The sequence below is a fragment of the Chelmon rostratus genome, chromosome 13 (assembly GCF_017976325.1).
Source record: "Chelmon rostratus isolate fCheRos1 chromosome 13, fCheRos1.pri, whole genome shotgun sequence".
Lineage (NCBI taxonomy): Eukaryota > Metazoa > Chordata > Actinopteri > Chaetodontiformes > Chaetodontidae > Chelmon > Chelmon rostratus.
The window spans coordinates 20,836,739-20,856,510 of NC_055670.1; the positions used below are offsets into that span (position 1 = coordinate 20,836,739).

At 41.0% G+C, this 19,772-nt stretch overlaps 1 protein-coding gene across 5 annotated transcripts; it reads left to right on the forward strand.

Annotated features, from left to right (window-relative positions):
* Positions 1-239: 239 nt before the first annotated feature.
* traf3ip1 (TNF receptor-associated factor 3 interacting protein 1) lies at positions 240-18,123 on the forward strand. Of its 5 annotated transcripts, none has more exons than XM_041951288.1 (18): positions 240-471; positions 1,965-2,033; positions 3,532-3,693; positions 4,627-4,749; positions 4,924-5,352; positions 5,434-5,508; positions 5,746-5,766; positions 5,992-6,015; positions 6,436-6,511; positions 6,953-6,973; positions 7,753-7,840; positions 8,509-8,601; positions 8,817-8,952; positions 9,037-9,073; positions 9,235-9,311; positions 14,664-14,881; positions 15,380-15,512; positions 15,622-18,123. In XM_041951288.1, the coding sequence occupies exons 1-18, from the start codon at positions 349-351 to the stop codon at positions 15,679-15,681; spliced, it is 1,965 nt and encodes a 654-aa protein (XP_041807222.1). In that variant the 5' UTR covers positions 240-348; the 3' UTR covers positions 15,682-18,123. The 5 variants fall into 5 exon arrangements, with proteins under 5 accessions (XP_041807222.1, XP_041807223.1, XP_041807224.1 ...); XM_041951289.1 differs by having other exon boundaries at positions 8,512-8,601; XM_041951290.1 differs by lacking the exon at positions 5,746-5,766.
* The last annotated feature ends 1,649 nt before the right edge of the window (positions 18,124-19,772 follow it).

The window sequence follows — 19,772 nt, forward strand, 5'->3', positions numbered from 1 at the left end:
CAACATTCTGTCATGCTCATGCCTTATTTAATTTTTATGACTTGTGTCAGTTGTTCTTCCCAGTGCAGTCTATCTATCTATCTATCTATCTATCTATCTATCTATCTATCTATCTATCTATCTATTGCAGCCTTGTTGCAGATTGTTAGCTGTTGCTATGGTCACAAGCAGTGCTTAGCAACCGTAAACCATCAGCGCATGCGCAGTCGGCATTAATGATGCACTGTGGGATTGCAGAATATTGACATAGCAACCAGGCGACAGAACCGCCAAGTTTTCCTCACTCCGTATTTGTTTTACCTGTCTCTTTTGCGTTTAAACTACTTCGCTTCACTTTCGACTGCTGCCATGAATGGCACAGTGATAAAAAAGACCCAGGACACGCTGGGTAAAGTGATAAAGAAACCACCTCTCACGGAAAAACTGCTAAGCAAGCCGCCGTTTCGATACCTACACGACATCTTCAGTGAGGTGAGACTGATATGCCAACGCTACGATAACGTTTGCAAGCTGGTGTTTGTTGAATTAATATCATTAACTTCTTTTGTTCATATTTATGAAAAGTCTAACTACAACTGGGCTGTTTCTTTTTAAAGCACAGACAAACGAGCCAGTTAGCTGGCTAATACACCAACGTTAGCATAAACTTAGCTAACCAAGTAAGTTAGCTAACGTTAACTTCGCAGTAACGTTTCAGCCTTTTCACAAGCCATCGAATTTTCTATCGTTGTACGAATAAGGTCGGTCAAGCAGTTAAACCCTAAAGGTGAATCATCAGCCACAGAAAGTGGCTAAGGTTCACTTGCAGTTCAGAGCTCTGTGGTCCATTTAGTTAAGATAGCTACTGGGTTAGCTAGTTAGCTAAGCGCTAGGTAGCAACGTCTACAGCGTAGTCAAGTTGCTAGGAACGACCTGAGCCCACATAGGGATCAACAAACCAATTTGTCCACTATTAGATCGCTAGATTGAGACGATTGTGAGTTCCAAGTCGGTTAAATTTGTCTGGTTCTCCGAACCCGTGACGTTGAGATCACGGCTGCCGAGCAGCTTATTGTAGCTGGGGTGTCTTATAGTACTTAGGGTTGTGCAATAATTAATCGCTGTGTATATGTAAAACATTGCTACCATTATTGGATTCTGTTTGTGTAGTTCAAAGTTGCTTACAAAACAAGTGGAGGTTCACTTACAGATTATGAGTAAATTACAGATATACTCGAAGCCTTTCTATGTGCTTTTGGGAAGGGCTGAGAAGGTTACTGATGAACTTAACTCAACAGTAAACTGTCTGTTTTCTTAACATTTGGGATCGATTTAACAAGCCACAGCAACTTTTACTCTCAGGTGAAAAGACTGTCAGGTACAAGGGTACTAGGTTCAGCTACTACCTACTAACCACGAAGCATATACGAAACATACATACCCTTATTTAAAATGTTGTGATGCGGATTGTATGGTTGTGTGTGCGTTAGGAAGCCTCAAGGTTAGCCTCAATCAAAGCAATGAATGATCTTTTTCTAAACTACATTGTTTTTATTTTTCATATCTAACACAATAGAACCCTTTGAAAAGAGGTGTCAAGCACAGTACAATCTGTTGATCTCACTTTTCTAAATGGATGTGAAATCTCATTTCTGCTCTCCACCTGTTGAGTAGTCTAATATTTCACTATATTCATTTATTTCTCCTCCTTACTTCTGATTAGAAATGTGTTTGACTGCAGGGTTTGTCTATCACAATACTGCTTTTTAACCACAGATAGCCACTTTAACGCTGCTGCCCGTGGTATAGCTGCATAATAGTAAGATAAGATAAGATTAATTTTATTAATCCCTGGCTGGGAAAATTTGGGTGAAGCAGTGGAAATTTGTGGTCTACAGCATGTATTTTGTAGGTATATGAAACACTTCATATTGTAAATAATCTTACAACTTTGTGTGAATCCTTTTATTTCTCACCACTTTCAGGTCATAAGGACCACAGGTTTCATGAAAGGCTTGTATGGAGAAAATGAAATGAAGTCAGATAATGTTAAGGTAAGGTGACCACACTGTTTAGCTATTGTTTTGTTTTTTTGTTTTTTTAATTAAACTCTGGCCTCCTGCTACACTGAACTAATATCATTATTCTTTGAGTAATATTGTTTATCTCATATTTAGTCATTTGTCTTTGTTAATGGGCTTGTTTGATAGGTAGGTAGGAAGATAGATAGATAGGTAGATAGGTAGATAGTTAGATAGGTAGGTAGGTAGGTATACTTTATTTATCCCAAGATGAGAAATTGCAGAATATGTATTTTGTCCTATGCAGCAGCCTCTCTTTTGTATGAGATCACCTGTGCGTTACATGGGACGGTCTGAGCTTGTCTGTGTGTGTCGGTAACCCTACACGCTGCCTGTGTGACACACTGAGTGAGAGGATCTGGCAGGACATGACTAAGAGGGCCTGCCAAGGTGTCAGAACTCAAGTCTTCTGTTTGACAGCTGACCCCAGATTAATACTGAATAGGATGATGCTCGGCTTTGATAAATGTCAGTGTTCAAAACCCAATGCCTTACAAGTTACTGAAGTTTCTGTAACGTTCCTATCAAATGCTTTGCTATCTTGAGCACTTTGATTGTTATTGCTTTGATACTATAGCAGAATCAACAGATGTGAAGTTCATTTCTTTGAAAATCTGGCATTTTGTTTGTTTTGAAAAATACTTTCTTATGAAACTACTGCCCTTGGCTATTATACTCAACAGTACTATAACTCTCTGCTATAATCCCAAAATAGTAGTTAGTCATGGCAACTACAAGCCCTCTCAGACACCAGCTGCCCTGTTTTCAGATGTAATGATGTTCACCATTACCATAGAATGTGAGTTCTTGCATTAAGCCTACTTTTATTTCATTAACTGTATAGAGACGACCTGTGCAAGAACATGTTACTCAATAGAAATGTCATGATTAAAGAGATATTACACAGGGCCAGGTGGTTGCACCAGCTACAAGTCCCTATGTTACACAGTTGGCAGACCTCTCAGATGCAGCAGGCAGATAAGGCCAGAAGCACTGCTTAGCTGGGTCATTTGTCTGGAATAGGGACTGTTTTATTTATGTACATACAATAATGCAAGAAAAAAATCAATGGGGTGGGGGGTTGGGTATTTGTTTCCTTGTTATAAATCCAGGTTTTTCATTTCCTCTTTCCTGCTGCCTTGTAAAAGGCAACTTGTTACTCATTGGCCTGTCGAGATTCAGGATTTGACCATGATATGCTAGATTTTATGTTCAGAAAGCTAACTCCATTGTACCATAGAAACAGGTTACTCAAAAACTCTACATGACTATGCACACTATGTAGAATTGTGGCACTGTTAGGAGTAACTTGTGTTGGACTCTGCAAGGAAATGCATGTCTCAAAGGTTTAATCATTCTGAACTGTTGGAAAATAACTCCAAGTGGAGTTCACTTGCCTTCAAAACCACATCATGTCTCTTACCCCTCCTGTGAACTCTCCTGTTCACCACAGCATCTTTTTTCTTCCTAGGATAAGGACTCTAAGATAGTCTTCCTACAGAAAGCAATAGATGTCGTGATGCTGGTGAGTGGCGAGCCCCTGGCAGCAAAACCAGCACGCATTGTTGCCGGCCATGAGCCTGAGAAAACCAATGAGCTGCTGCAGGCCATGGCCAAGTGCTGCCTCAACAAGGTCTGTGTCCTTGGGAGATTACACACTCACACTCTTACTCTGAAAAGCTGAAAGGTGAATCGAAAACATTCACCCTCCAGCTCTGCAGTATCTCCATATCATTTATTGATCATATTGTCTATGTTGTGCTGGAGAGAAACAAAGTTATGGCACTACATAAAAAGAAAATTCAGTGTGTTATTTTTCCCGTCAAAATATTATACTCTTGGGAAAATTGTCCAGCTACGTCAGGGAAAACTTTGAAATATTTTAATTGCACCCTGGAGATCGAGTGTAAACATATGAGCTGGTGCCTGGGAGATAGTTGTTCTTCTAACAGCATTGTGATATCATGTCGTATCGATGATTCTTGGCAATTTAAATGTGTACTTCTTCGATCTTATGCAACATATATTTTCTACATAGTTCTTCTATTACAACTGTAATAGAAATATTATTTCAGGAAAAAATAAGAATCTGACTAATATACATTTTTTTCTGAAAGTAAGATACATTCAGATTAACAATGGATAAGATGAGTTGGACACGGTCAAATGTATGCGACATGGTTGCTGATAAACCCAATTAAAAATGCCCAAATTTGAATTTGTTGATGATTATTGTATCTTTTTCTTTCAAGAATGCTTAACACTGGAAAATACTACTTTTACATTGTTACCTCAGTATTATGTCACAACATAACTGTAGCACTCTCATTGAACCCTTTTATTGGTCCATTCCACAGGGAGGTCAATGTAAACTACCGAGTAGCACCTTTTTAACTGTTACAGTTTTAGTGTAAAAAATGTTTTCCAACATAATTTGAACTCATGCCATCCCTTTGAAGGACTCTTCTCTGCACACTCCTTGTTGAATATTAAAACAAATAGTAAAATTACTTATTGATATTATCTCTGTATTTAATTGAATGATTTTTCTCCACTTCATCGGCAGATGTCTAGTGACGATGCAGTGAAGCGAGTTCTTACAGGAGAAAAGGTAGACACGAAGACGAAGGCCAGCACCTCCAGGTCCCAGGACAAGGAAAATAGGGAGGGACGTCATCTGGACAGAGAGGTATAGCCCACTCCAATCATGGGATTTGTTACACACTGATCTTAGCGTGTCAGGGTTTAGCATTTTCAGGCTTCATTTGAAAAATCAATGAGCTTCTCAAATGACCAGTTTCCCAGTGTATAGCTGTGCTTGGCATTAAATCCACACCCTATGTGTTGGTTTGAACTATTCCAGGAGAAGAAAAAGATTACAGAGCGCAGCGGCAGCCGGGACCAGAAGGACCCAAACCAGTCCAAAGAGCAGGAGAGCCGACGAAGAGATGTGGAGAAAGACCACCACCGTGACAGGGAGCGCCCTGACAAGCACCACCGCAGCGAACAGGACCCCCACGCCAAAGACCGCGACAAAGACAAGAGCCGCGAGCGGGAGCGAGACAGGGACAGAGACAAAGGACGAGCCAAGGACAGGGACAAGGAGAAGGACAGAGAGCGGGATCGGGAAAGAGAAAAAGACAAGGAGAGAGACAAAGACAGAGAAAAGACGAGAGACAGGGATTCTCACAGAGATCGGGAAAGAGACAAACGAAGAGACAGGGACAAAGAGAGAGAGCGACACAAGGAGGGTGAAGAGAAAAACAAAAGTGGAGAGAGTGGCAATAGCAAGGTATGCTACTTAACTCCACACACATCTAAAATGTTAGCAACAATGCCTTTATTTACCTTCTGTGTGTGTGCTTGTGCTCAGGCCAGAGTATCAGAGGAACCACAGCAAAAACCCAGCCCTGAAGAGCCCAGCAAAACAGCCAAACCTGTGCCAGCGGTAAGTTCTGTCATTTGGCAGAATCTTTGCACATAATATGGTGTCTGTGGTCAGGACCATTGGATTCTCTCATCTGCAATCATGGCGTGGCAGAGTTCCCTGTATGTCCAGTCAGCCAACTGATAAATCAGTGATGAGTCAGTGATTTTACATGTTGTATTAAACTTGACAACTTATACACCTTTTTCAATTCAATTCAAATTTATTTTCTAATGTTGTGCCTCTTATTCTTGCAAGGAACCTAAACCAGCTGAAGAGGTATTTAACCCTGCAGAGATGATCATTAGAAAATTACTGTGTATTATACACATTTGAGTGTTAGATGTAGTGACTTTTGCAATGGCCTTGGTGTTGGAGGCTGCTTGGGTTAGCGCTAACTTGGGCTGTAGTGTTGAACAGAAAGGTCTTGTTTCCTCTTATTAGATGTATGATTGAAGAATGTGAATAGTGTATAGCATAATGCTGTGATCTTTGCCTGTGCAGCCTGCAGAAGCAGTTGAGAACCAGGTAAGAACTTACTCTGTTTCAGCAGAGATGGCTCAATGTCACTTTTGCAATGCTAAACCTAAGTCTAGCCAATGTGCTGTGAGACTTATTCATGACAGAGGATATATGTCTGAGCTCCGTAAGTCAGCTGTAAAACAATTAAGTTCATTTGCTTTCTTGTTCAGATGTGGGATAGCCATTTCAAAGTTTAAATGTTTGACAGTGTGTAGTGAGACTTGAGATGTTCAGTTAAGCATAACTGGACATCTCAAGTGTGGTAAGTTTCAAGATTTATTGGTGCTGAGTAGCACTGTACCAAACTTCTGGGTACCTCAAGCTTACCAAAGAAAATAATTGATGGTTAGCATATGAAAGTTGCTTTTCAGTGCTTATTGTCCAAAAGTTTTATCTTTTTCCTGCTTGTTGTTCCTCCTTCCACAGTCTGATAGTCCAGCTAAAATACCTCGGCCTTCATCTGCCAAAGGGCAGAGGCGGAGACCCAAAATTGGAGGTCAAGGTAATGTTGCCCCTCCGCCCATTTTAATCACCTACTGTAGACCAGTGAGGTATATCTTTACATAGTTAATACAGCTGTATTAAATTACTGCACTTTAATCATTGACAGAAGGGCTTTTCAGTTTGTCCAAATTCATTTTACAGTTGACTGCTTTCTGTTTACGCTCCATTTACCTTTTTAGCTTAGTTTCTTTTAGTGGGTGGTAGGAGTGACTCATCAGAATCATTGTTGGTGGAGGTAATATAAGCGTTATAGAACTGACATTAAGAAAGGTTTTCCAAAAAAGAATTTCCCTCAAAATATTACAAAGATAAATGTCCTATGGGTTCATATGTTTTTCATACTCTGTACTTTACATATCACATTGCTCTATTATCATATTCCTAGTTGTATTAGAAAGGAAACTAATGGTGTCTTCTTGTCTTTTTCTGCTCTCAACAGATGAATCTGACAGTGATGGAGGTAATTGTTCTCTATCTCATCTCTCTTGTGTATTTGTGTGCAAAAAAAAGAGTATAAAGTTTTCTAAAATTCAGAGAAGAATTTTTCATGTGGAAATGGGATCGACATGGCAGTAGAGTTGGCACACTGGAACTTGATAAGTAAGTTTGGTGCTTCCAGTAATTGAGAAGGAGAGTACTCATATCAATCACTGCTGTAAATAAGCAAAATACCATAGCCCTAACCCTATAGTCACTCATTGAGCAACATACTCAGTGATATTCTTTGTTAACTTTTCTGAGCAAGTCATTCAGGTTTATTTGTGAAGCCCAGTATCAGATGCGATGTCTCAGTGGGTTTTACAGGCCTACAATAGCAGCAGGTGAGGGACAACTCAAGAAACCCTCAGCACAGAAGGATAAAAATTGGAAAATCAAAATATGTCAGGAGAGACAAAACAAAAATAGTTAATAGAAATTCGATAAAAGGTAAGTCCAGAAAGATAAAGTCCATTTGTGGGTCCAATAGCCAGTATTCACATTAATCCCAAATCTCCATTAATCCAATTTTAAAGTGTGTAAAGGTGAGGTTATATGGCTGAATTTATTTGTCCTTGCTGAAATTCGTTTTGGTATTTTGAAGTACCTGAAGCTTCGCCAGAATGGTAGTGTTTAAATCCAAAGAAAAGGACATTGGAATGCACATGTTATAAATGCGAGTAGTTAAGTGTCAGCATTCACCATGCAAAGCACAGGTGCCGTATGCTGAGCCAACTGCCAGTCATTGTTGTCCTTTCACAGATGGAGATGCTCAGTTAGCCCAGAGATCTGCCCCTGAGGAAAACGGAGACACTGCAGGCTCCTCAGTGCCATCCGACATGGCCTCCAGGTCTGTATAGTCAACACTAAACCTTTGTTCATGCTCTCACATTAATCTGTCAAACATGCACATGCATCTGTCCGTACACCAGGCTCGACACAGTTTGATCAGCACCCAAACAAAATCTAATGTAACGTTGTGCAGTGGCAGTTTAATATGAAGTACATTTCTGAATCTTATGACTTTTGTGTTGTGAATGTTAATATGTTTATTCACTTATGTGGTGACTTTTTAGGGTGTAGTACCAATGTTATTGTATTGTATTGCTATTTAGTTAAAATTTAGGGTAGCTGTGCTTTTGCAACTGGCTTGTTCCTGGGCCTGACCCAGGATCAGTTACAGTAGATTACACAGCCTTTAATTTGGATAATTATGAATGTTCTGGTTTTTATCTGACTAATCAGTTACAATCGATTGACTGTGTTATAGCAGTTTTACTGTTATTAATGTTGTGAATGTTTATTATTCCGAGCAACAATTATCATCTGAAAATCTGAATGACTCAGTGTAGCTGACACAAAGTAGACATTCAGCAGAGAGCTGTTAACAGATAATTTGCCTTGTAAAAGTAGTCGAGAAGGAAACAACATAGCTTGTGAAACAAAGTAGAAATTACTTGTATAAAGGCAAATATTTTACTTCTGAAATAATTTATGTATAATCCTTTCATTCTACAGCAGCAGGCTAATTCCACGGCCCAGCAGTGCTCGCCCAGCACCTCCTCGAGTCAAGAGACAGGAAAGTTGCACTGATGTGACCCCAGCTGAGAGGTGACTTCACCACACATATTCACCAACTCTAATTTATACTGGAAGAAAGACAGCCTCCTCTTCTTTGTGAATACATTCTCAGTCTGAACACATGTGTCATTCCTGCCAGAGATGGATCACTACTCAGAATGATGAAACCAAATCTCATCATGTATCTATCTATGCTATATAAGGTTTCAGTTAGAAATGAGTCACACTCTTTGCCTCTCTCTCAGGTTGTCCAGTGCCAAGCCTTCAGCACCAGTCATCATGGATGGGAAGAGGCTGTCTGAAGATGAGGAGGATGAAGATGAGCAGTTTGTCGTGGAGGAGGCGGTCCCTCCACCTTCAGATGCTGCTGAGATGGAGGTGGTAAGTGACTTGAACAGCGAGTTGTTCAAATACCTCTGGAAAACATAAACCTTGCTAAGTTATCTTGTGTTTTTTCAATTACAGGAGCGTGCCAGAGAACTCGACAGTGAAGACAAACACGGTACACGGTCATATTTGTTTTAGATTTTTGCTTTTTAGTTGTTTTTGATGGAGTAGTAATGCCACATTTTCTCTTGATTTTCTTTCTTGTTGTGTTATGCCACCAGGTGGTGTGAGGAAACAGATCTTTCACCTTTCCTCTTGTTGTTTCTCTCTCTGTAGGTGGCCTTGTGAAAAAGATCCTTGAGACCAAGAAAGACTATGAATTGTCCCCATCCTCCCCCAAATCTAAAGAACAGGTATGTACAGCTGTAGTAGCATTAATAGTCACCACTAGAGGGCAGTATCAGCCTACTTCTCTCCAGCTTGTCATTATGTGACCCGGAGCTCATGTTAAACCTTGCCGTCAGCCATTCTTTTTGGAAAGTTTGCTCCCCAGGGCAAGTGCTTTAACCACAGTGAAATGCCCAGTGCAACACTGGTTATTATCAAAAGAAAGATATAAACAAATGGAGCAGAGAGGTGTAATTGCACCGCCTTGTAACCACAAAAATGCTCCCCTTCAGTGAAGCTGAAGGGCTAATAACCAGACAAGCAAGTATGGCCTTTAACAGACCACACGTACTTGATACGCACATCAAGATGTCTGGAGCAAAATGAGCTTGTTTTCTGTGGCTGCTCAATGTCTTAGGTATGCTTACTTTTTGTGATTACAGACCTCTCTGTTCTGTTTACAGTTTGAGGGTGTCTGCCATCTTGGGAACTAGAACTTTTAGAGCTTTCCCTGCTTGTGGATTCATTTCATTTATTGTGGAGGTTAGTCCAGAGAATGGACAACGCACAACCGGTTTTTCAGTCATTGAGGTTTTCAGTTCTTCACAGGGGTCAGGCCTTCTTTAGAAGTTTGTTCTTTCCTCTCATCTTCTCTTTGAGTTGGATGTCATATTAGCCGACTTTTTCAAGGTGACGCTGGTGTTGCTCAAGCATTCCTCTCTTTCAGCTTATTTGTCAGCCAGAGAGAGAGTGGTCTTTCATCATTATTTGGAGTGTGAATCAGTGTGAAGCTTACAGTTTGGTCTGTACTCCATGGCGTGAGGTGGCGTACGCTGTCTGCTTTGGGTGGTCCTCTTCACTGAAGCATACTCTTCCCGGCATCCCTTCCTAGCTGACCACCCTGACTCTGATGGATGCACTGTTTTGGACAGTCACTCATGCAGAAAGGCCCCCGATCTATCCCCTCCTAGCTGCAGCCTCAGACATCATCCCTCATAACCCGCACCTGAAGTCGTCTCAGTTTAACCACCAGCTTGACAGGAGTTTGTAGGTCCAGGGTTTAACCAACTTTACTTTACATGTGTTAAATGTACTTTTTACATATCTCTACCCACCTCAACATATGTTATGGAAAGAATTTAAACAAAATTATGCAAGTCAAAGCAAACATACATAGACAAAACATGGCAAAACATCCAAAACAGCAGAGCTCTTTGTGTAACATGAGCATATCCTTGTAGAGTTTATCCTAATTTCCTTAATGCAGCCTCCTCAGTTTTCGGACCTTCATTTCAGATTGCCCTGGTCTGCACCAGCTTAGAGCAGGTATGTCTGCGCATAGGAGCTGTTCAGTCCACCCCCCCGTCATTATTGGCCTTGCCTCGTCAGCTGTATAAAGAACTATAATGACTTCCTTCCAGACATGAAAGGGTGGAGAGGTCAGCTTAATGGAGTCGTTTTTTTCTTCTTCTTCTTGTAATCACGGTAAAACACGCAGGGTCAAAAATGTAAATATTGAGCTTCCTCATTCTATGTGGTATGACGGGTTTAAAATTTCAGCTGTCGCAATTCATTTTCTTAAACACCAAAGTTTATCAAAACACTGTCCGTATGAGTCACAAACCACCCTGATTCAAGATCCAACATCCCGTCGAGTTCAAAAACGTTTTTGGCCTTTGGACCATTTTGTATATTTTATGAAAATCCAGTCTATATGGTCTTATTCCCGTTGTAATTTATGTTTTTTGTCATTTCTGAATTAATTTTGCTATTGTTAATGCCAGTGCCTAGCTGCCCCATTGCTGTGCTGATGTAAATAAAGGGAATTCTTAAACACTCAGATGATTGTATTTTGCCATGTCCCACCACAGTGTGTGTGACTGAAGAATTTGCTGTATATTTATGGGGATGACCTTCCTCATGACCCCTCGCTGGTATTGTATATTATTCCAAGATACTTCTCTTTTTATTTAGACAGAATCTGCCCCTTGCAGCAGCTGCGTTTTCATAAGATTTTTTGTGTACTCTTTCTCCCTTTTCTTTACCCCCATCAAATTAGCCTTGATGAAGGTTTGTAATGTATAAATAAACCCTGTGGCATACAAATGGATGGCTGTTGAGTGAGAGTCACAGAGGAGAAGGGCCAGAATACTCTCTGCAGAATTGTCAAGAAAATAAATACTCCTCTCTGCAGACCTCTGTGTCTTCATAAACATCCAGCGTTTTTTGTGGAAACATAAGGAAATGGCCCTGTGGCATTCCATTAGTCATATTACTTTTGCAGAGGTCATATTGGAATTTGGTCAGGTTTATGAGGAGCACCTATAGTCTGTTATCAGACCTCAACCTTGACAAAAGAGCTTGAGAATGATCAGAAATCATATCTTCAGACTCTTCACAACCGCTTTTTGTCTAAAGGACAACATTTGAATGACGAACCACCTTTTTAAAATACAGTTTTCATTTTCAGTTGCTGCAGCATTTCCAGTGGTTCCTTTGTAAGTTTCCTTTCAGTTCGCCCTGTAGCTCAGGGTGGTGATCTCAGTTGTCTCCCCAGTGACCTTGCAACAACATCCTGTAACCTCACTGGCCGTAAGCTTTTCTCTTCACCTCACTGAATCCAAGCTATTTTTATGATCTAGCTAGACTTTTGACTGGCTTTCTATGAAAAATGGCGAGGAAGCCCATAAACAACGTCCAGAGCCAATTCTCATCCTCTGCCTCGCTCTCTGACTCACCTCTCACATCATCTACAGGAATATGTTGTAAAATCATCAGGCTGTGCATCAGTATCTTCAAATGGCCACCAGTAGCCAGTAGAATTGTTCCCAGAAGCTCCAAAGTTGTTCTGTGTGGTCTTCAATGATCTATATGCCCTGCGAATCCTTTTTTTTTTTTTCATATTTGTGTTTGTGATGATGAAAGAGCAGCTCACTTGAGTTCAAAAAGAGTGATTAGCAACTGACATTTCAGCTTGCTGTGCCACAACCTACTGCAACCACCATAACTTCAACTGGGTTGTGGGCAAGGCAGTTCTAATGAGAGGTTTGTGCTCTCTCATCCTCCTGCTCTGACCAAAGTGGGGCTAATTAATGAACAGTAATGAATGAATAAAATGAATGGGGCTTCTCTCCTCATGAGGGAAGCTGATCACTCGCCATCAACAAGTCAAACTAGCGTCTAATTTAATGTTTTCCCTGCTAATGATACCCTAGAGGTTGATCTGCTGCTGACAGGTTCTATGCATGCACACCATTTTTCTTGTCAGAGGATACTTTGAAGAATGTTCTCCCCTTTTGCCTCAGAAAAACCCTATAAGCAGCCCATAAATTACATTTTTACAAGCATTTCCCAATTATGCTGATTAGGCATGTGATGACCGGGTGAATTTCATGTTATATATCCTGCAGTGTTGCAGTGCATCCATGAAGTTCTTTCTGTTCTCTCTTTCTTTGAAGCAGAACCAAGCAGAACGTTTGTAGTTAAAAGATTTCAACTTGACAAGTATATCGCAGTCCAACAGCAACATAAATGCTGATGAAAAGTGTTTATTTGCTTCGACAAGATAAAGACCTCATGATCTACCTCTTATTAGTCCACCTGCCCTTTCTACCACCAGCCAGAGGCTGCGTCTTGCCCATTGCCTGGGGCTTTCATCACTGTCTGAGATAATGGGAAAACCTGCCCCCCCTTCGTCCCCTCTCACCTCTTGCTCCTCTGTGGTCACCACGTCTAAATATTGTTCTGTGATCTGGGTGAGAAAAAGGAAAACTAGGAGCACACAGGTCTCGTAGACCCTGACAGAGACCTCCATAAAGCTGTGATTTATATCCACACGGACAGAGTGCACACGAACCAGGGGTCATGTTTTCACAGCAAGTTTTTTATTTTCCAACAGAGAAGGGGAGGGGCGGCCGAGGTAGCGAGGGGACGGCAAATAGAATGAAGCCATGGGTCCTGTCTGGGCCGTGCAGACCAAACCGCAGTCAGGCAGGCCGAATGAGCCATAGAGTGTTTGTCTAGCTGCAGGGTTCACAGCACCCAGTGGAAAGCCACCCACCTTGTTAGGGGACCGCTGGGCCAAGGCGTTTCAACCCTCACACTCCTGAGCCACCACAGGCGGGTAACAAAGAGTCAAGTTGTCAGAAATTTGTACTTGCTTCCTGAAAAGGATTGATGGCAAACAATGAGGCTTGATGTCATATCTACAGTGTGGTCTTGTCTAGTCAAGCTGCCTTTTCAAATTGTAATTACCAGGCTCTTTGGTTTGTTTTAGGAGATGTCTTGATAAGGCAAATGCTATGTGCGCCAGCTATGCCAAGCATATGTGGCCGGCCAGCCGAGCGGGCTCCATGACAGGTTGTGTGTTTTGAAGGGGAAGCTGTCATTTAGTTTACACACTGTCGCAAATGAGATTTCTGCTGCCTCATGAAGGCAGGTGCTCCCATCTGTGGAGCCAAATAGCAGAGATTGGGCCAAGAGTTGAACTTGAAAGGAGGCATAAGTGTAGTAGTTGTTACTCAATACTGTAGTAAAATAACCCCACTGCCACAGCCTGTTACTAAAATAAACAAGACTTAAAGAACGAGAGTGCGGGAGGGGCCTGTGTGTGTCCACTGTTGTGCCCGAACCTCTGCTTGGTGTTGGGTGCATGTGTGTATGTGTGAGTGTGTGTGGCTTTAGGGTTGCAGTACTGAGTGCTTTTGCATCTCACACACACACACACACACACTCAGAGGCCTTGCGAAGCCCAGCTGAGCAAACATCCTTGGGTTTGCTCCCTGCCAAGGGAGGTCCTTCCCTGATACCTTCCCCTCCTTTTCGCCAAAGGGGGACTGAGTGTAATTGGGGTATAGTGAACCCCTCCTCCCCCAGCCGCGCACCATACACTGGAGGCCTTCATCAGCCAGTGCCCATACTTTGGCCAACACAATTCAGCCGCACGTTTGATCTTTATATATACAGCTAGGTTGGTAGAATTCCTGCCTAACATTTTTAGCCTTGAAATCCTAAACCACTAAATGCAGCCCTGCTCTGGTTCTGGGCATTTGAGACTTTGCTGGCAAAGGTAGAATTCCTAAAGAGGGTTTATTATGTTTTGGTCTAGGGACACACAAGTGATTTTTGTGTGTGTTCATACAGCTGTCTGATATGTGTCTAGTTAAAGTAATGCATTTGAAAACAACTTAGTTTCTTTCTGTGCCCATAAAGACTTTGATCAAGAAGAACCTGCTCATGAAATTAAATTAATCTTTCCTGACATATCAACATGTGTGCTCCTCAGATTTTATTTAATCTTCATATTCTTTCTAAGTAGACAGCTCCAAAAATGTAATCCCCCAAACCTCACCCATGGTATTCACCACCTCCACTTCCAGAACGTGGTCTCTGAAGCGGCGCAGAGGAAGGAGCGAGAAATGGTGACACGCGAGATCGAGCGGCTCCGCTCATCCATCCAGATGGTGTGCCGCAGCACCCTGCCATTGGGTAAGATCATGGACTACATACAGGAGGACATGGACGCCATGCAGGCTGAACTGAACACCTGGCGGAGGGAGAACAAAGAGCATGCACAGGCCTTGCTGCAGGAGCAGAGGTGGGCTTGGCACAAACACAGCACGCTTTAACTTATGTGTGGTTGAATATATTTTATTGCCCGGTTCCAGTTCAAGGACAGACTATCTTTCTATTACATTTACTGATTCCATTACTTCATATTCAGTGCTGATTCCAAAATAATAATTGTTTTTTTTGTTGTTGTTGTTTTGTCTTGCTATGGTGAAAGGAATGAATATCAACCTGTTTTTTGAATGAACAATGAAATTCTTAACAATTTCTGCTAAACTTCTACCATTTATTTTTTGTCTTTGTATCTATTAGATTCACTGAAACACAGATTTAATGTAATCAGACATTTTACATATTGTGTGACTTGTTTGTGACATATTTTTTTTATCTTAAATTCAAAGTGATGAGAAACTTTGAGGTGGCTGTGGACAATATGTCCACTTATTTTTATATTTTTGTGTGTTATTTTGCGGTACTCATGCCTTATGTGTTTTTGTGCGTGTGTGCTTGCTTGTATGTGCTGCAGAGCGACAGACAGGGCAGTGGAGCCTCTTAAGGTAGAACTAGCTGAGCTGGAGCAGCTGATCAAGGACCAGCAGGACAAGATTTGTGCTGTGAAGTCCAACATACTGAAGAATGAAGAGAAGATCCAGAAGATGGTGACTGGAATAAACTTCTCCTCCAGAACCTGAAATGAGTAACAACATGTACAGTGAAAAATTGTCCTAAAAATGCACAGAAGATGAAGACGAAGTGTTTCTCTTTCAGAACGATGGTAAGACCATTTTCCTTGGAGATCATGTGGGACAGGACCAAACACTGCGCTAACAGGATGTTTTGTTAGAAAGTGAGATGGAGCCAAAGATATCAGACACCATCAGGCAGATGTTGGTAAATAAAAGCTCCATGTGATGGTTTGGAGGTGTGACTATTCTAACTCCTGCTGTGACTGGCAGATAAATCCATAAATAAATGAAAGAAATCCTTCTGCTCTGCACACTCAGCTGACTTATATTGACCCTTTTTCTGTAATGGTGCCTTTGTGGAATGAGCCAATGCACAGCTCATGACTTGGAAGTTAGAGTAAATAGTTGTATTTAATGCTGGATCAGTTCATGAAGAGCCCTCCATTTTCCAAAATCAACAATAATTAACATGAAAGCTTGATTTGTAGTTCGCTCAGCAATCACTGGACCAAGTAGTGATAATAATGTGAAACATCCATCTTTGTTTTTTAGTTTGAATTCGTAAAGAATTGAAACTCTTCAGAGCGTGGCACATTTTTGTTTCGTTACCTCGCTTCTTATTTTTCCGGGCTGTGAGGACTTTGGACTAACCGTGCAGTTTGATTAAAGTAGTCAGCAGGCTTGTGATCTGGTTCTGTCGCTGTTTTCCATCTGCTATAGTGCTACTGGATTAGCTATACACCAATAATTAAATATTATACAGGTTATATTTTTCTAGGGCTTGCATGGAGAAATCTACGACTCATGTGGGGAGTCCCGATGGCCTAGTCGATTGATTGTCGTTTGAGTTTGTTCTGGGACTTTTTGCATGTTGCACTGATCTTCTCTGTTTTTTTTGTAATCCTTTTCTTTCAAGAAAAAAAATTGACTGTTTCAGCAACCTTTTACTGTGCTTACAGCAACCTTATTCCATCTTGTACAAAAAGATACACATATTTTATCTCTCTGTTATTTCACTTTTCTGTTTTTGAAGCACTGCTGCACTTTGATGAGAGTTATTTGGGAAGGTTCAAGTTGCTTGGAAAAGGCTTTTGACGGCAAAGCAGTGTTAACGTTTCTTTTTTGTATCTCTTATAAAACATAACGTAGACTGGAACACACACACACACACACACAATTTAATGTACTTTCAGGGAAACGTACGTGTATATCCTTTCTCCTTGCAGTGAGCATGCAGGATAGCTGCCATCGTGGAGGTCCCTTCGCTATTCGTACTGTAGGATTTGCCAAACTGTTTCTTTTTTGTGATGGAGACAATATTTGGTCAGATGGCAACTTTCTGTTTGAACATTTTAACTTCTTTATAGATTAAAAAAGTAGTTAGACAATATTTTATTAGCCCGTTTTGTGACTTTTAAGAAATGTGCTTTACAGATGTAGCTAAAATCTGAAGCAATACTAGACTGATGATTGGATAGTAGAGACATGAGACTGGAAGCAACCACTATCCCAGTTTTCCTGAAATTATTTTCCAGTAATGCTTCTCACTGTCCCTCGCACAGTAAACTAGCTCACCCTCAGTGAAAATGCAGTTACCACATTTAAGTAATAGTACCAATGTAATTTTACATGGTTGTTGCTACTTTTACAGGTGCAGTTGCTACCTCTGTTAGCCCTACTGCAGATTTGTCTCCCAGAAGATTTAATACTGTAGACTGTGACTGGCTGTGACATCCTGGTCGGATTGATGAATGTATCAATGACTTTAGATGTTTTTTTTCTTAATGCCCTTTTGTACCAAAACTAGTTTTATTTTTCCGGATGTGAATGTGATAAACGTACTGTATCTGCTCTCTCTCTTTTCTGCATAGGCCTCCAAAACATCCATTTTCTGCCCAAATATGGGTTTCAGCTTCCATTGCCTCTTCAGACGAATGGGTTAATAATAGGTTAGGCGCTAAACAGCTGTGTGAAGAGCATGAATCGTTTCTGTCACAATTCTAATGTCATGACTTACTATATTAAATGTACACAACAATTTTTAAATTGGTACAAGAACCCAGATTTATCTTTGTGAATGGAATATAGCTTGAACCAGTAGATCTAGTAGAACAGGCAACCAGTGGGCAGAAATGTCCTGTATAGCTTCTGATTTTTTTTTGTTAAGACTTTTCATAAACATCAGTAACTACAGAAAAAACTAAATTACCCTCCAAAAGAGGAACACTGCATTGCTTTAGTGGGAAATGTCTAGTAATGCTTTTCGTTTGACGGATCTTTTTGATATCCTCTGAGGATTCAGCAGTCAGAAAGTTCTCTCATTCTGTCTGATTTCAGTATTATATTTAGTTCATCAAACATACCGTAACCTATTGGAAAGTCAAATTTAAAAATCTTCCATGCATAAACTCCTGGAAAAGTGCGAACCTGCGTGTTCATGTGTCTTACATGAAAGGACTACACTGTAAACTATCTGTATCATATCCTCTGTTTCTTTGTAAACTGTACATTATGTATATGTGGAGATTGTATCATAGTTCAAATAATTCTATAATTTTGTAGTGGAGTGAAATAAATGGTTACATTGCAATAAACATTTGTCTCCTTGTTTATAAGAGTCAAAGCAGAGAAGTGGCTGTCGCTGAGAGCAGTTTAGGGTTCAAAGTCAAGTTAGCTTTATAATGGAGACTTAATGAGGGGTCTGACTGCTCCAGTTACATTATGGGTGAAATGATAAATGAGCCTGGTTTGTGATTTTGACGATGAAGTCCTTGTGGCGTCTGGCACGGCCAGTCACTCAACCAGACGAGTTTCTTTTGACGCCTGGTCCGACCTGGCAGAAGTAAAACATTTAAAACTTTCTTTTCAGGACCCTCAAGTAACATTAGCAACAACTTTTCTCTGGCGAGCCATGAAACAGCTGCAACACGCACAAAGCTTTATCAGGAAGGAGCCCTTTAACGGGCATTAAGCAAGATTTGGACGGAGCATTTGTGATGCGGGTCGGAGATTTAGCTGAAGGCCCCTTGCAGGAGGGACGGACACCTGCTTTCAGCAGAGAAGCTGGCCCCAGTCTCAACAGGTGGATTAAAGACTAGCACGGTCCAAGGAGAGGACAGCTCCGTTGTCCACCTGCGAGTCCCTTTTAACCGTGGGGTTCCTCAAAGACGAAGTGACTTAAGTCATGACTGCCTTTTCAATAACAAAAAAAGCCTCCATTGATTTTTGCCCTTTGAATTTCACAATGGATCCTGCTGCTAATGAGTACACCTTTCACTTTTGTTGCTGCAGTTAACCACTAATCCTGAAGTTAGGCCCAACTGAAAGGCCCAATCTCCTTTTTAAACATGAACTACACTTCATGTGCATAAAACACATGCCCAGGGTCTGGAGTAGTCAGATAACATCTCCAATCTGACTTTGTTTACGTTCTGCTCCAATCAAAGTGTGATTAAATGCAAATAGTGTTGCACCGTATTTTAGAAATGTCTTCAGCTCTCCTTGTCTTTGCAGGGCTGGAAGTCTGCAAGCAACCTGGTACTGTTGACCTGTGCATTTATTTTTAGAGCACCACCCATGGCCTCAGTGTCGAAGGTTCATCTGTCATCAGGCAGCACAGAGCCATGGCTGCATGCCTCTCTGGTGTGTGTTACACACCCAAAGATGTTTTACTGTAGGTATGTATTTTATAGTTACCCAGAACAACTACATGCAACCAGCATCTGAACTGAATGCCCAATCCTTCTGTCCACAGAAACATTGATATACAGTGTGCAGGAGCAAGAGTTAGTGACTCCGAAGTCCTTTCCGTGGATCACGAGTCCTTTCATGACAGTTCTTTCCCCTCTAGGCGGTCGGCTTGATTCAGCAGCGAATTATTAAAACACATCATGTGTTTCAGAATTACAGCAGATACTGGGGACAGCCTTGAGTGCAGCTTCCAACAAATTAAGCAATATTACAGTATATGTTTCAGACAGAGGTTAGTCTGTATGAATTTATTAACTACCACAGTCCTCCATGTGCTCACACACACATTGACTGATTTATGTGCACAATATATAAATTTGACATGTTTTAGACCCAGCAAATAAATTGCCTTGAATTGTGTTCCTGGTATTGTGGAGAAATAATATCTATTGAAAATATACAGAATAAGTTAATCTATCATCTACATTTTCTCACATTGACGTCAATATATATAAAATACTACTTTTAGTTTGAGGCAGTACA

Coding starts and splice junctions, on each gene's coding strand:
- traf3ip1 (XM_041951288.1), top strand. CDS start 349: ATGAATGGCACAGTGATAAAAAAGACCCAGGACACGCTGGGTAAAGTG. Junction 5,767..5,991: donor AACCTAAACCAGCTGAAGAG/GTATTTAACCCT, acceptor TTGCCTGTGCAG/CCTGCAGAAGCAGTTGAGAA. Junction 6,512..6,952: donor ACCCAAAATTGGAGGTCAAG/GTAATGTTGCCC, acceptor TGCTCTCAACAG/ATGAATCTGACAGTGATGGA.